The sequence below is a fragment of the Aythya fuligula genome, chromosome 20 (genome assembly GCF_009819795.1).
Source record: "Aythya fuligula isolate bAytFul2 chromosome 20, bAytFul2.pri, whole genome shotgun sequence".
Lineage (NCBI taxonomy): Eukaryota > Metazoa > Chordata > Aves > Anseriformes > Anatidae > Aythya > Aythya fuligula.
This window is the reverse complement of record NC_045578.1, coordinates 8,580,509-8,595,917: the sequence shown is the minus strand read 5'-3', so window position 1 is coordinate 8,595,917 and position 15,409 is coordinate 8,580,509. Positions and strand designations below refer to the sequence as shown.

At 50.1% G+C, this 15,409-nt stretch overlaps 1 protein-coding gene across 1 annotated transcript in view; it reads right to left on the bottom strand.

The window, feature by feature from the left end:
- Positions 1-591: 591 nt before the first annotated feature.
- YPEL2 (yippee like 2) overlaps positions 592-15,409 on the bottom strand; it is a 28,913-nt gene continuing 14,095 nt past the window's right edge. Inside the window, exons 3-5 of the mRNA XM_032200775.1 lie at positions 6,107-6,150; positions 5,228-5,336; positions 592-3,977 (exon numbers count right to left, since the gene is read on the bottom strand). Of these exons, the coding sequence (XP_032056666.1) occupies positions 3,888-3,977; positions 5,228-5,336; positions 6,107-6,150 (243 nt within the window). The 3' untranslated portion in view covers positions 592-3,887. The remainder of the gene's footprint in view (positions 3,978-5,227; positions 5,337-6,106; positions 6,151-15,409) is intronic.

Here is a 15,409-nt window from a genome sequence, read left to right as displayed (position 1 = left end):
AATTTGTTGTGTAGCAGCCTGGTTTAAAAACAAACAAACACACAAACAAAAAACCCCAAAGAAAACCAGGATCCGTGTCCAAAGACTTCATGTTTTAGTTTAAAAACAATGACTCATCAGAAATCTCCACCCTCCATCCCTGCCACCTCCAAGCGAGTGGAAGCAGCGATTCGGAGCCTGCAGCTTATATCCACTCCTGTTTTCTAACGCCTCGGGGTCTACTTCACTCCAGCCAATACTGGTGCAAGGGGAGATCCACGACACCGACAGGAAGGGATTTCGGCACGCGAGCGACTCTGGACGCTGGTGCCAGGAGCCAGGCCCCATCCTGCCCGTGGCAGCAGGAGCTGAGCCCTGCCACGTCCAGGGGGAAACGGGATCGACTCAAGAGGACATCTACTGTGATTTTTGTTTCCCTTTCGACAATGTTTTCCAACAAATACAGAAGGAAACAGTATCATCTATAAACAACAAACAAAGTGCTCTCAGGGAGGGGCTCTGAGAAAACAGCACCAAATATATTATTTTTTTAAAAAAATTAAATATTATTTACAAAAGTATATCTCACAAGATAATGTGTTTTTTTTTTTCTTTTTTTTTTTTTTTTCTGTTTTGTATATATTATCATCTGAATATTTATTACAGGGACCAGGATTTCACGCCAGATAATCCACCAGAGCACAAGAAATTTAAAACTGACTGAAGTCTGAGCTTTGGGGTAGCCTGGGGTGATGTAAACCCGAGGGCGCTCGCAGCTTGCCAGAGACGGGGCTGCCACATGGATTGGGGCAGAAGTGGCTGCTCCGGGGGTTTTCGGAGCCCCAGGGAGCAGCACCGCCAGTGCTCGGTGCCAAAAGAGGTGATTTCTGTGGCCACATCTCCGGCTCGGAGACAAAAGTCCCACCCTGATGTGCCCAGATGGGAAGGACCTGGCTACAGCTGGCTCACACGCCAGGGGGATGCAGACAGCGAGGGTCTTTGGTTATGCTCTGAACACGCAGCTCTACAAGGCAGCGATTTGGGCCGTGCTGTGACACCCACCAGCACACAGACCTCACCGTCCCACTGCTCACCAGCGCCCTGCATCGTCTTGTGTCTACCTCAGCACGTGGCAGGGGATGAGCAGCCCAGGAAGGACTTCACAGCTGGTGGACACATAGCAGAGAACAAGCCTCAAACGAGCCTCGCAGGCCAGTTTTTTCTTATCTCCCTGAAAAGTCGGACTAGAGATAACTCTGCGCTGTGTGCGCTCACAAGGCACACACGTTTTTTCACATCAGGACTTGAGGCCAGATTCTCAGCAACTGTAAATCTGTGGATGCTGATGAGACAAAGCCAATTAAAAGCAGATTAAGATCTTGCCATATTCAAGCTGAGACCGGTTGCCATTAAAAGTGTAACCCCTGTGAACAGTTAAAAACAGCCTGATCTGGTTTAACATCATCCTTTCTTGTCCCAAATATAGGGACAAGAACATTTCTATCTGGGATCTTTGCTATAGGTGATCGTTATCGCCTACGTGGTTTTGTTTTTATGTTTTTATCAACATAAAATCAAGAGCTTGGGCACGTTTTTGTTGTTTTTTTTTTTCAACCTCATATTAACAATTTGGGGTTATCTCTTACTTCTCCCAGGTACAAACAGACCCCTTTAAACGCTGTGTGTCTGGGGGAACCAAGAGCTCTTCAAAGAATACAAATTACTTCTCGCTAGCCCAGACCCAATAAATTGTCCTGGATCAATCACCAAAGGACAGCAAAATGGGATCAGGCCAGTGCCAGTGTCACCACGCAAGTGGGCACTGCACAGGTTTTGATTTTTCCAAGATTTTTGTCACTTATGGGAACGTGGATGATGGAAGCAGAGACTATCAGAAATGAAAGCTGAAGCTACACAGCCACAACAGAAAGGCCAAAGGCCCACAAAGCGAGCTACTTCCACCCACTGCAGGAGCTGCAGCCAACCTCTGCTGCCTTCCCTCTGCGAGCTGTAACAACGCCCTGCCACAAGGTTCATGGGAACAAACAGCCTCTGCTTCAATGGGCCCTTGGGTTTGGGCTTCAGCACAAGGATCTGATGTGTGAAGTTGGATCCCGATCCCAAGCAGCATCTCTGTTCACATCCCCTTTGTTTAACAGCGAGTTATTTTGTGGCCAGCCCCTCCGCCCTGATCCCCAGCTCAGAGATCCTGGGGGTGGGGGCAAGCGACAGGAGATTACAGCGCCGGAGCTTGGGTTTCGTAAGGAGTTACAAACCCCCGCACAATACTCTTTCCTTCTGGATTAAGAAAGATTTCCCCCCAGTGGATTAACCTACTTGAAAGAATTCCACAAACAAAAAGGAAATTCACTCAGAGAGATAAAACTAATTCAGTTAAATAGTCTTGAGTTATGCACCAGATACTGGCTGGACTGTTGCAGAGCAAACTTCACATTGGCTTATGCCTAACGCAGCTCCCCTCTCGCACACGATGCTCCTTCCCCACCAGCCACCTCGGGAAGGTCCACACTGATTAATAGGAAAAAAAAAAATAAAACAAGAAGGGCTTGTCCCTTGCAGTTACCACATCCACATCCACCCCTCCCATTTAAACTCCAAGCACAGACAACTCCAGGGGGCAGATATTTGAGTTCTTTTTTCTTTCCCATCTCCCCTGTACCTCCAACAGGCTTCTGGGAGTGGGAAAAAGGGGGGAAGGTTTTGGGGGGGATACCTCATGGCTTGAAATATCCACCTGTGCAATACTGCTACAACTGTCGGGGTCCTCTGCTCCCTCCTCTCTCCACTCTCACATCATTTCTCTGACAGGCTCCAAGAGCAGAGCCGATGGCTGGGGCCTGGGATTTAAAAAGAAGATACTCATAGCAGCATTTTCCTGCTTGCATTTGTGAACCACTGGTAAAAGACCTCCAAGGAGGTTCAGCGGAGGCTCAGAAGTCAAGGGGTACCCTGCCTTACTACGTTTGTCCCCATCCTCCCCTACCTAATTTCTTCTTTCTTGCCTAGCATGCGCCTTTTTTTTTTTTTCCTGTTGTATTTTCTGAGCTGCAGTTCCAGCCTCCCTATGCCTGAAGTGGTTTTCTCCTCCTCTCTGAAGGGCTCAAGAGTCAGGATTTGGTTTCTCCAGCTGTGAGGGTGCTCCCACAGCCGTGCTCGGTTGGGATGTTTGGCCTACCTCCTCTGCAACAGAGAGGAAAAGGAGAGGCGGGGAACCTCTCCAGCCTTCCTCCCCCCAACAACGAGTTCATGAACGGCAAACAAAACACAGATCCACAAGTAGCCTGCAGAGGGGAACTGCTCAGGACTTGTGCTCAGCCGGCTTAGACCAAAGCTCCCTCGGCGGAGCAGCGGTTTTACGATTCGGAGAGAACGCAGCCGTGAGGTATTTTTCTGTCCGTTTAGACAAGTAGATAGTTTCAAGCCTTGGTTAACCAGGACTTAAAGGAGAAGTTACAGCTTCGCTCCCGATGACTTCCCTGTGGGCCCACTCCCCACCCCCTATCACCTCCTCCTGCCCAAAACTCAGGTCTTCCTCCCGCACCGAGACCTGCTGCTAGCCTGCCACCACAGAGCCAACTTCAGTTTGTACGTAAGCATTCGTCAACATGGAATGGCTGTCGGGCATTCGGTGCATTCTCTTAGCCAACGCCAGAACAGAGAGAGAAGCAGCCAGGGTCAACTCACAAACAGATACAAAGCAAAGAGACAGAGAGACAGAAATTTAGAGGCCAGTCACCAATAAAGATGGAGAAGGGTGTGAAGATGCTCCCAGATTGCAGAGCCTCTAAATGCATGGAACCAAGCGTTCAGTCACTCTCTCACTCTTGGATATAATGTTCGGTTGGATGGCATTCTCTTACACGCTGGTAGGGCTGGGCTCTTCCCATTCAATCCCAGCCGTTATCCTTGATCATGTGAGCTAGTTCAATGATGTATTTGCCTTCTTTATACTTCTGGCTGCTTTCAAAAGCGTGTTCCTAAAAAAAAAGGAGAAAGAAAGAGATCGATATGGAAGGTAAAGTCACGGTTACAGATCCCAGGATGCTGGTGCAATCCTAGCCTGGGAGGGAGACTTGTGAAACAGTCAGGCCGCAGGACCTCCTGGGGGCATTGATGAAAATTCCTTTGGGAAGAATTTTAAACCTACACTCTGGCTACCTTCAGAGCCTGAAAAAAGGCACTGGCACCATGCAAATGTGTAGCTTTCTGCAGGCTAACAGCAACCGCTCCTTCAACTATTAAAACCTGCCTCTCTCTAGGGTGGGCTGAGGATTTATTAGTGCTTGTTGGAAATGCTGAGCTCCCCTGATGAAACCTGCTGTAAAGGCACCACCATTGGGAACAAGCCAACGGGACTCCACTGATGCCTTTCGGTTGCCCCCTCCAAGGCAGTTCAGCTCTGCTCAGGCGTGCTGCTTGCGTGCCTGGAACACATCAGCGAGGCTGTGATTCTGCTGCAGGAGAGACCTGAGCTCACTGCTCCGTTTATGAAATTCCGTGTTTTGTTCCACAATAAACTCCATTTACGTACTTAGTGTCCTTCTCCATTTGTGAGATCCATGCTGTGCTTCTGCACGGATTCCTACTGCATCAATTTTTGATGCTGTACTTTTTATAGCCTTTTAACTGGCTTTTAAAGAGTATTTCTGTCCAGAGACCACAGACACAATAAATGTTTTGTTTAGATACTGCTCAAAATGTTTTGACAAACAAGTACGCTGCGTGCCTCCTGAAGCAGAAATGAGAACGTAGCACAAGGCTTTATTTGAAGGTAATTGAATTTATAGAGAGCAAGAGACAGCAAACAGATCAAGTCGTGTTCAATAGCATTTCCAGTGGGAAGGACACAGGACCAGCGCTGGATGGATCACTCCATTATTCTGAGAGGGTCTGGGAAAAAAGACAACACGAACCACAGAACTGACTGAATTTTATGTTGTGTGTCACCAAGGGACACCCACCAAAACCAAGCCTGCAGTTCCTGCTCTTAGTAAGGCAACACATTAGCCGCAGAGAGCTCATGCTCTAAATGGAGAAAACAAACAAAGGACAGGAGTGAAAACGGGAATGTGGAAAGGACAAGAAGATGTGGCTGCAGCCCAGGATCCACATTTCCGGTTCCCAAGTCAACGTTTGTTCCCCAGGACCACGTTATGCCACACGCACACCTTCACAAAGGGCTGGAGGGAAGACAGTCCCAGGAAAACCAAACCGTACTGATACTCACATATTTCCAACCCAGTGTGGTTTTGCAGTTTTCACAGTAAATGTCTGCAACTGCATGTAATCCTGTTAATAACACCCGCTCCTCTGCGGGGCCACAGCCCACGTTAACTCTGGAAGAAAGGAGAGAAGCTCTCTGTTAGTGCATCTTCCACTGCACGTCACTACAACGAAGCTGACGGCAACTTTACTGCAGTATTTGAGAACGTAAGCAGGAAATTGAGAATACCGAGTCCCACAGCTGCTCCCAAACAAAGACCTCGTGCAGCTCCAGATCAGAATGAAAAGGTAAAATGGAGTTTTTGTTCGACTGAAAATTCTACAAAGTTTTGAAAGGAAGATTAATAACGCAGTAGTAAATTGCGCTAATGATGCATTTGAGAAAGATTTTCATTTTCAAATTGCTAAAATTGTAACTTTTACTTTCCCAAATGGAACTTGGGGAAATGGAACTGAAATCAGCACTTCTTCTGAAAGACATCCCAACAGTGATCGTACCCAAACGATTTTCAGTGACTGGGAAAATTATAGTCAGTTTTTATGCTAGCTCTAAAATTCACATTCAGATATTACATACTCTCTGCATTTATAAAACCTGGGCTCTTCGGCTCAACTGTGTTCTCTAAGAAGAGAATGAGTCATGTTAGCTCTAATTCCTCAATCTGATGATGAAAAAACCACCTCTTCCTAGCTGCTTATCTGAAACTTGAACATAAAATCAAACATGAATCAGTGCTATTTCTTGCCTCCTTCTCCAACCACTTCCAGCAAGCTCCCAAATCTTAGAGGTTTCCTAAAACAACGGTTTTCTGTACGTCTTCACGAGGGTTTTCTTAAATCCACCCCGAGAGACGCGGAGGTGACCCCATGGAGCAGTACTCACACTGAATTGAAGAGGTACGCTCGTCCTTGGCTTCCTTGGAAGGACTGAAAGGCAAGAAAACAAAATTCAGCCAGCTGCCAGGACTAAGGCTAAAGCAGGAGCTACTCTCAGCAGCTGCATTAATGACCTCAGGCGGTCAGGGCCTGAAACCCACGTCGGTACGGCCTTCAGGATGGGAACCCCGAGAGCCAAACGAGAGCCGGCTGGCAGAGGGCTTGTCCTGAGTGTGGAAAGGGAACGGCTGCAGCATTTACAGCACTGTGCAAGCCCTGCGTGCTTTCAAGTTAAGAAGTCAAGCTTTTTGCCCTCTTACACGCCAGCAATGCCTACGTTCCCCCTTCCAGTTCCATTTACAAATTTCACACTCCTACCTCATCCTTACCCAGCACGGCCTCGCTGCCAAATACCAATTTCACCCTCTTCCAAACAGCAGCACGCTCACGTTTTCAGTTTGAAGCACTGCCATGGGGCTCGATGGCAGGCGAGGTACCCTTGGGAAGACTGTGGGTGTGCGCTGAACCCTGCTGCGAGATCAGGATCCACCCCAACTGAGGCAGCATCCTAAGGAACTCCTTCCTCGTCACTGGGGCAGGAATTCAGTAGGACACGTCTCGAGCACATCTGTGTAATTACACGCATTAAAGCAGCTCCCTTTAACCCTCCTGCAGTGCCCAGACTGTGCTGCTGGGGGGAACAGCACAGGGCTGAGCCCCCCCAGGGCAGGAGGAAGGGGCCAGGCAGGGCCCTGCCCTGCTACAGAGCAAACAGGGCAACAGCGGGGGCACCGGCACTGCCCGCTGCAGGAGGGGGCCGAGCCTGGAAGGAGGGGATGTGGGGGGCACGGGGGGAGGCACTGGGGGTAGAACAAAAGCAGATGGAGCCTGCTCGCCATCCAGGCCTCCCCAGTAAATCCTTTTCCATAAACACCAAAGGGACTGCGCCTGCCAGTAACAACAACCATGGGAGCGAAGCTTTTCTTGGTACAGAAATAGGATTTTCCATTACTGCTGCACAAAGGCCTGTCTTCAATAAACAACAAAACCAAACCCAGCAGCTTTGTGTCTGGGGTTCCCCGGACGCTCCCAGGGGGCAGCAGCATCCGTGCCCTTCCCTCCAGCTCAAGCCAGGGCTTTTGGGCACCTACGGGCAATCACAGCACAACAAAAAAATCACACTGGTTATCTGCTGCCCCAGCAGGACTTCTCAACACGCCACTGCTCAGCTTTCGGAGCTGCTGCCTGCCTCAATACCTGCCCTGCAGCCAGCTGAGGGTTTGGCAAATCACAAAAAAGAAGCGAGGAAGGTCTGGCAGCCACCTCAGCTTCACTAACGCATCTGCTGTCCGCAGGCCCCAGCTGACAGCATCTTGGTAAACACAGCACAGGCAGGGTGTACCTCGGTGGTGTACCCTCAGCGTTTTCTGGAGGTGTTCCTTCTCTGCTGGGACTCCAGAAAAACCGGCACATGCTGCAATGGGCGCTTTGAAACCAGGAGAAACAGATCCGTTTTTACACGAGCAAATGTCCTTTTATGTCGTTTTTTTTTGGTTTTGTCTCAAAGATGCACACAGGAAGATTTCCACAGCACCCCCATGTTCCCTGAGCAGTGACAGCCAGCAGCAGCCCTGCCTCCTTGCCGTGTGTTTTATTTGTGCATTGTTTTTGATGCACAGAGGTGCACGCGCGCATTCAAATACCGACTTCAGACTCTCTGAAGCAGCAGCTCCTGGCACCACTTTCCAGCTGAAAGAAACGGAAAGCATTTTTTTGTTGTTTCCCGCTGAAAGCCCAAGCACATATTTTTCTCTGCACTGCTGGTGCTGAATGCCTGGCTGGAAACACACCCGTACATGCCAGCAACAAGACTCCCTCCCCATCCTCCCTGAGCCTTCTCAAACACAATGCAAGCTTCGGGGATGCGCCACACACAGCAGCTTCCTCCTCCCGAGTGCTCACACTCAAGCCTCTTCCTGCTCCTCCATGAGGAGCTGCAGGGCTGGAGGAGCACTGCTCTGAGCACCCAGGTGGGAACCACGAGCCTGGACCCAGCCATTTGGCTGCGGATCCTCCCCTGCCAAGCTGCATCTCCTTACGGCAGAAGCTGCATGTTAAGGTGCCTTTGGTGGCTGCTGTGGATGAACAAGCTCCTACCACCCAATTTATTTACTCAGAGCCCCTCAGCCATGCTGGTTGCATACAGGATCTGTGAAAGCACACCTCTGAGCCTTGTGTTCCTGCTTCTGGAGACGCAGAGGGGGGGCTGAGCCCCACGCGCCGTCCCCGTTCCCCCAGTACCTGCAGCTCCCCATTCAGCCTGCGGCCCACTCAGCAGTTCCACGGAGCGAGCAGATGTCAGGATTAATATCCCAAGTCTTTGTGATGGCATTCGACAATAGGCCGAACACAAAAAGAGCTGGCTGGAATCATCTGGAAAAGCAGGCAGCCGCTGCCAGGACGAAATGGCTCCGCACTGATGTTCCTCTGCAGAACGCTGCCGCTTACCTACATCCAGCTGGCAGCCTCTTACCAGGGTAATAAAACAAAAATGAAACAGCAACTGGTCCCAGAGAAGGAAGAAGGAACGCAGCGTGCCCCTCCGAGCTGCACTGGTGAGAGCTACAAATAATCCTCGCTGCGAGAACACCAACAGGGACCGAGAGCCTGGAGGCTCTGCTTGGGCTCAGCAGCAGCCGGCACGTCCTGGGCGATGCCAACAGCACCAGGAGAGGTACAGCCACCCGAGCCCCTTGGCTAAGGGCCATGCCTGTGCTCAGGATGTCCCCATCGGGGCACAGCAAGCCCTGAGCAACATCACCAGCTCCCGGGCTTCAGAGTCCCTGACGTCTGGGCAATCAGTCCATGCAAGGATGCATCCAGAGCTCTGTTACCGCTTCCTTCCCACCTCGGTGTACAACTCGGTCCTGCTGCTTTAGACCTTGGACTTCTGAGCACGACATTTCTGTTCTCATAAAACACAGTTTGAACATGGGGAGGAGACCTTTGGGTACACCCAAAGCACGACGGCAGCTCAACCAGAACGCAGGCGAGTCTGCTACGAAGACGTGCTCCAAACCACAGGCTCTCTGAGCACGAGGAAATAAGGGTGGGAAACTCAGCAAAGCTCCAACACCAAGGAAACTGCGGTCTTTAAACCTGGCAATTCCTGTTTACGTTGTCAGGATTAAAAAAGAAGCAACACAGCTGGGTCTTAAACCATGTTGGGTGCTGCAGAACACGGCGCAGGCACCGGCTGCTGCAGCGCTCGGCCACACAGCGGGCACAGGGCGATGTCGTGCCCCAAACCACCAGCAGACGACCTTCCTCGCACGTCTCCCACTCTCTCCGGCACTTAATCCCAATTCCTGTCAGCTGCTATCCCAAGTAAAATGATTCTGATTTAAAAAAAAAAGTCTTGTAGCGTGTTTATAGCAACCACCACGCCCAGCAGCAGCACACCCGATGGTATTTCCCAGAGGAGCACGAGCTCAATTTGTCGGTCCCTGTACCCACGCAGGCTCCAGAGCTCCTGGGGGGTCGGTAATTCCTGCTGTCCCCAGGGAAGGGGCAGTCAATGATCAGATTTAAGCGAGCTCATCTTGCTCTGATTATGCCAGCTATGACCTGCGCCAAGGGAACCGCTACCACTGCTCCACCCGGGCTCAGACGTGGCCCTTCCCCTGCTCCAGCTGCCTTTCCGAGCTCTAATTGAGCTCTAACACGGGTCCTTAATGCTATGGAAAGCCCAACGTCGATACGGAATTAGCAGACCCAACTCATCTCTGAAGTAATTCAATTAGTTCAGCACGGCCTTATCCACCGTCAGCCCGTGCGGTGTGATGGACGAGTGCAGAGCGGCGAGCTCACCGTGGTGTGTCCTAGGAGCAGCCACGTCCCAGCAGCTTCGTGCTGTGCCCTGGATTCTGCAGGCTGGGAGAAGGAAACTGCTGCACAGCCTGGGCAGCGTGCTGGAGCCGCTGACCAGTGACTGAAGAACCTCATGCCCCGGCCCTGCTGTTGTGGCAGCTTTCTGAAATTCCTGCAGCGTGCACAGGAGAGCCTCGACCCGCCGGCAGCGCAGGAACCACTCCGTGCTGCGAAGCCGATCGCATCCAGCGCAGACGTGGTCCTGAGCAGTGCACGCACACCGCCTGCTTCTCCAGGAACAATCCTCCACGAAGAAGAAAACCAGAAGAAGCGGGGACCATGCCGTCACCACCAGCTGAAGCCTCGGTCAGACCTCCTCCAGGCCCTCCGCTGTGCTTTGAAGCCGTGCTACGCCAGCCTCCCCATCCTCACAACGCTCTGCACAGCTTCACCTTCAGGCAAATCTAAGCAGCAAACCTATTTTTTGGGGTGTGATTCTCTCATCTTTCCGTGTTTCTAGGAGATGGAGCTAAGAAAAGCCAGCGCTGCTCACCAGACGCCCAGCAGCACCGAGAACTGCAGGAGAAGGCTTGGAGCAGCTCTGCAGTGCTACGGCCACAGCCCCAGCGCTGCTCGAGAAGCTGGAACCCCCCCAGCACCCTGCAGACGCCCTCTGCCACGAAATGTCACCGTGCTGCCCATGGGAAGAGCTCTCCAACACACGTCAGCACGCCACAAAGGTGACAGCAGTGCTCCAGCAGGGCTGCCTTGCTCCCAGGCAGGCTGTGCGAGGTGATTTAAGTGGGTGAGGATTCGGGAGCACGTTCCCGGTTATTAATTCATGTGTCAGCCCGACCGTCCATTATTACCAGGGGGAGAGCAAGAGACTTCTTTCAAAGGGAAATTTTCCACTGAAGCTGCAGAGGAAAGGAGAGATCCCTTCTGGGGCTTTGCGGTAACGAAAACCAGGATTTAAGGAAAGACAAATGGCCAGGTTTGAGTTTTTTCCTCAAGTACAATGCCAATTTAAGCCATCAGTCTGCTAAGCTAAAGCCTGAACAAAGTTCTGCGAGGCATTTCAAGATTCAGAGAAGTGTTTGCAAACTCCTCTGTCCCCTCCTGCCTCCAACACGCCTGGCAGGCTCCCCTGCAGCCCCTGACTCAGCTCAGACACAAGCTGCTACGGCCCAGAGGTATCGTGAGCCCTCTCTGTGCCTCCTGGATTCTGCTTTTATTTATTTTTAAATGTGTTTCTAGCCCACAGACTTCAAAGTGCAATTTCAAAATGTGAATGCTAAAGGCACAAACAACAAAAGGCAAATAAAAAGTACACTGAATTTATTACTTCTATAAAACTTAGCCTTTTGTGTGTTCTCATGCAGTTTTTGACGGCCTCTGCTTGCTGCTGCAGCACTTCAAAACTTGACTTTAGAATGGAAAGCGATGGGAATACTTTCTGCTTCCTTTCCCACAGTGTTTGCTTTTATATTTAGGGGAGCACACAGAACCAGAGCAGCTTCAGGAGAGAGATGTCCCTCTCTGCAACCCGAGCAGGGGTTATAGATGTGGGAGAAGAAGCACGCGCAGCCCCATGAGAGCGGGGAGCAATTGCTCCTTCTCTGCTCTCGAGCTCCCCTCTGCAAAGGGAAAGCTCTGGCACTGCAGGCACCAGCGACAGCCATCAAACGCAACCCTTCACGTTTTGGTACGTAGAAGTGCAACAGGGAGAGCAGAACTTTATTATTCGCTGGGGAAAAAAACTACAGAAGATGAAAACGAAGCCCAGCTTTCTCGTTCTGGATACAGAAAGATGAAAAATGGTTTCATTCTGGAGCATCTACACTTGCTAGGGCAGGAGCTGTAACTCCCTGCGGCAGGTTGGTGCTGGCTCCATCACCCAACAACCAAGTCATTTGGAGAAGGAGCAGCAGGGAGGAAGCAATGCCCATTTTTTCCCCACATTAATTATTGCTACTGCGTGGGTTTTAGAGCTAAGCACACGACAGAACTGGGATGGAAGATGGAAACTGCTAATGCAACACTTAATTAGGAGCGTAACGGCCCTGTCTCAGTGGATCCCTGCGTCCCATTAATGCAGCTGCTGAGCTCATGCTGGCTTCTCAGCAAGAGCCACATCTGCAGGGGGACACGCAGGGCAGCAGCTCCTTGCTCCTCCAGGCCAGATCTGCTGCCGTGCAGACGAGCAGACGCACACCTCACTGCTGGGAAGGCTCACCTGGATGGAGTTACCTTCCCATCAATCCACCCCCTGCACTCACGTGCGGTTGGGTCCCAGCTCAGACCTGCCAGACCTTCCTGGACACCTCAGCTGTGACCTGTGTGGGCCTGCTAAAACTTCTTTCTCTTCCAATTCCAAGGGCCGACAACCGAAAACGGCCAAGGAAGCTGGGAAGGCTCAGACCTGATCGACTCCATGCTCCAGTCGTTCAGGATCTGCAGCAGATGCAGCAAAAGCCCTGGTGATTCACTGTCCTTCGGCCCTGGCAGCTCCCTGGGTAACAAATGGGAACAATATTTTATTTATGCTCAGGTCATCAATTTTAAGGGAGAGGAAGAGGGAGAGTTATTTCCATAAAGTGATGGATTCGAAAATCCATTTTTATCCTCCCTGACAGGGAATTCTAAACCATTTTGAATTATTACCTTTTTCCCTTTTTTTTTTTTTTTTCCTGGGACCAGAATGAAGTATTTCAGAAATCACATAGCAATTAATTGCTGCATAAACACAATTATACAAGGAGGTACAAATTTCCTTGGGCTCTTTCTGCTAAACAACCACATCCTGACTAAATAAGAGGCCCGATCCTGGCTGCCCTCAGATCCCACGAAGGCCGGCAGGAACTGAGTGAGCACCGTGCCTCGTAGGATAAACCTCAGAGGAGGCAATTACCCAGGACAGAAAGATCTCATTCAGGTGGCTGCACTACGGAACAGGTACTACAAACAGTCCTTATGCAGCTCAGATTTCATACTCCAACTTTTTCCAGCAAAAGGCACTTTGGTTTCTTCTCTGTCTTTCCCATAAAGGTTTCCCAGAGCTGCTGAGCCCTGGGGCCCTGCTCCAGTTCAGGCCAGCAGCCCGCGACCTGTCTGTGACGGTCTCCTGGGGAGGAACTTGGGTGCCAGAGCTCATCTCTGCCCTGTTGGGTCAGACACTGAAGGAAAAGGCTCCCATTTAACATCTCTGCTATCACATTGTTCTACTGAGAACTAGAGTTTAATTTTAAGCTTCGTGGAAATCAAGAACGATGAGGTACCTTACTAAAAGTTCATCACAGCAGCAAAATTGGGAAGCTAAAAAAGGCCAAAAACCCCTCCTTGAACCCTAGCGATACTTGCAGCTAAGAACAAAGCTCCAAATAATATCTGAAAGACGATTCATTATGGAACAAGTGCTGAAAAACAGGATGCAAAAGCCACTGGACAGCTGCTAGAGATGTGCGTAAAATTGATAAAGCCGGTGCCTAAGGAGCTAATAGCGAAATAAATGAGCAGAAGCTGAGTGTGCAGTGCTGAGCCAGTAAGACTAATGCAATTATGAAATGCATACGCTGTGAAGATATTACTGCTGCATACTGCTGAGGCTGGAACAATGAGACCAGCCCTGTTTCCATTCCTAAAAGGATGTCGAAACGCTAGAAATGTCGAAAAGAACCACAAGAATGATACAGAACTGGAAAAAATAACATCTTACCGTGACAGACAAAACTGAATCCGTTTAGTTTATCAGAAAAGTGATCAGGAGTGCCCTTGGTTACCGTACACCATTAACTTCCCCAGCAAGAAATAGTAGGGACCAGAGATCTATTAGAAAAATAAAAAAGAATGACCACCAACTGGAAGCGCAAGCCAGACAAATCTAAATCCAGTGTCGCCAATTTTTAGTAGTAAGGATGAGTAACCACTGGAAAAAGTGACCGAGGGGAGCAGTGAATTTTCCTTCCTGAAGCCTTCAAACCAAGACTAACTGCTTTTTCTGCGAGACATGCTGCAAGCCTGACGAAATTCACTGGCCCATGCTCTAGGAGAGGTCAGACGTGATAGCTCCTCCTGGACTTAGGGTTTCATTAGTGTGAAGCCGGGAGCTTAAATTCACATTTGGGAAGAAACAAGACCTGCTTTAAAAGCAAGAAGAAACACAAAACGGTAAGAACTTCACCCCTGAGAAGAGAATACCTTATCCCCCTGTTCAGTTTTTCCCCTATGACAGAAACGTAGGATTTTCACTCGACTCGTCTTGGCCACGCACCAAGTACCTCTTTTTCCATTAAAGCAGTTTCGAAACAGCCACATCCCAATTTTAGGTTAGTCCTTTGGCTTGTGTGCCTGCCCCCCTTCCCTCCCCAGCAAGTAACTTCATGTCTTCAAGGTGAACTGACGTAAAACACGGGCTTGGCAGCGCCGCTGAATGGTTCTTGAGAGGCGAGGTAGTGGGAACACGCGCTGACTCCTTCAAATACTCAAAGGGGGAAAGAAAAAAGAAAAGCCCAGCAACTGCTACGTCAGGTGTGCAGTAATGCTCTCAAGCAGCAGAATTCATGCACAGCTTATCTGAAAGCTGGCACCGAAGTTTCAAATTCTCCTAAGATCCTCCAGTGGGAAGATGGAGCACGGTTTGCTGCTTTCAGCACGCCGTAAGGATCACCAGGAGGCTGCTGTACCAAGGAGCTCAGGCTCCAGCAGCCTGCTGGCCAGGGATGCAAAAGGTGCAGGAATCTCAACGGCTGGGAGCAAGGTTTGCTTCTAAGCCTTGCGACTCCTGCCTCAAAAGACAGAAAAGGGCTTGTAAGTGATCCCTCGCTAACAATCCAGCCCCAGTCAAGAAAGTCAGGCACACACAAGTTCTCTTTCTTTTCTAAATTCTCGGGGCTGGAGGAACTGCAGCCTTTTGTGTTGAAAGATTTCGCATTCGTGTTCAGTAAGGGTCCTGAGCAGACATCAAAGGAAAACATTAAACTTCTTAGGCAAGCCTTAGGCTAACTTCAGAGGATATATGGCTGCATAATGTTTAGCACTTGGATCACAGTAATTCATGGAAAAAGAAACTGCAGGACGCCCACAAGACATTCCCTACATACTTCCATAATCAGGGACATTTCTGCTGGATTTACTTCTCGCATGGCAAAAAAAGGCAGCAAAAAAAGGCAGCAACCAAGACACCAACATGGCTGCATCTGGCCTGTGTCTTTCTGCTCGTTCCCATCCTTCCCCACTGGACACGAGGTACATATAAATTCATACGTTCCAAGACTGACAAAGAAAGTGAAAAGCCCAGATCAGGTAGAAACCAGCATCGCATCTACTCCGAGCCAGAGAGGAACTGCTGTTTACACTGCTGAATGTCTGTTTTGCTCGCTGTTCCCCCAGGCCCTGCACTAGAAAGCGAGGCAGCAGGCACACTTCTCAAGAGAAGCCCCCC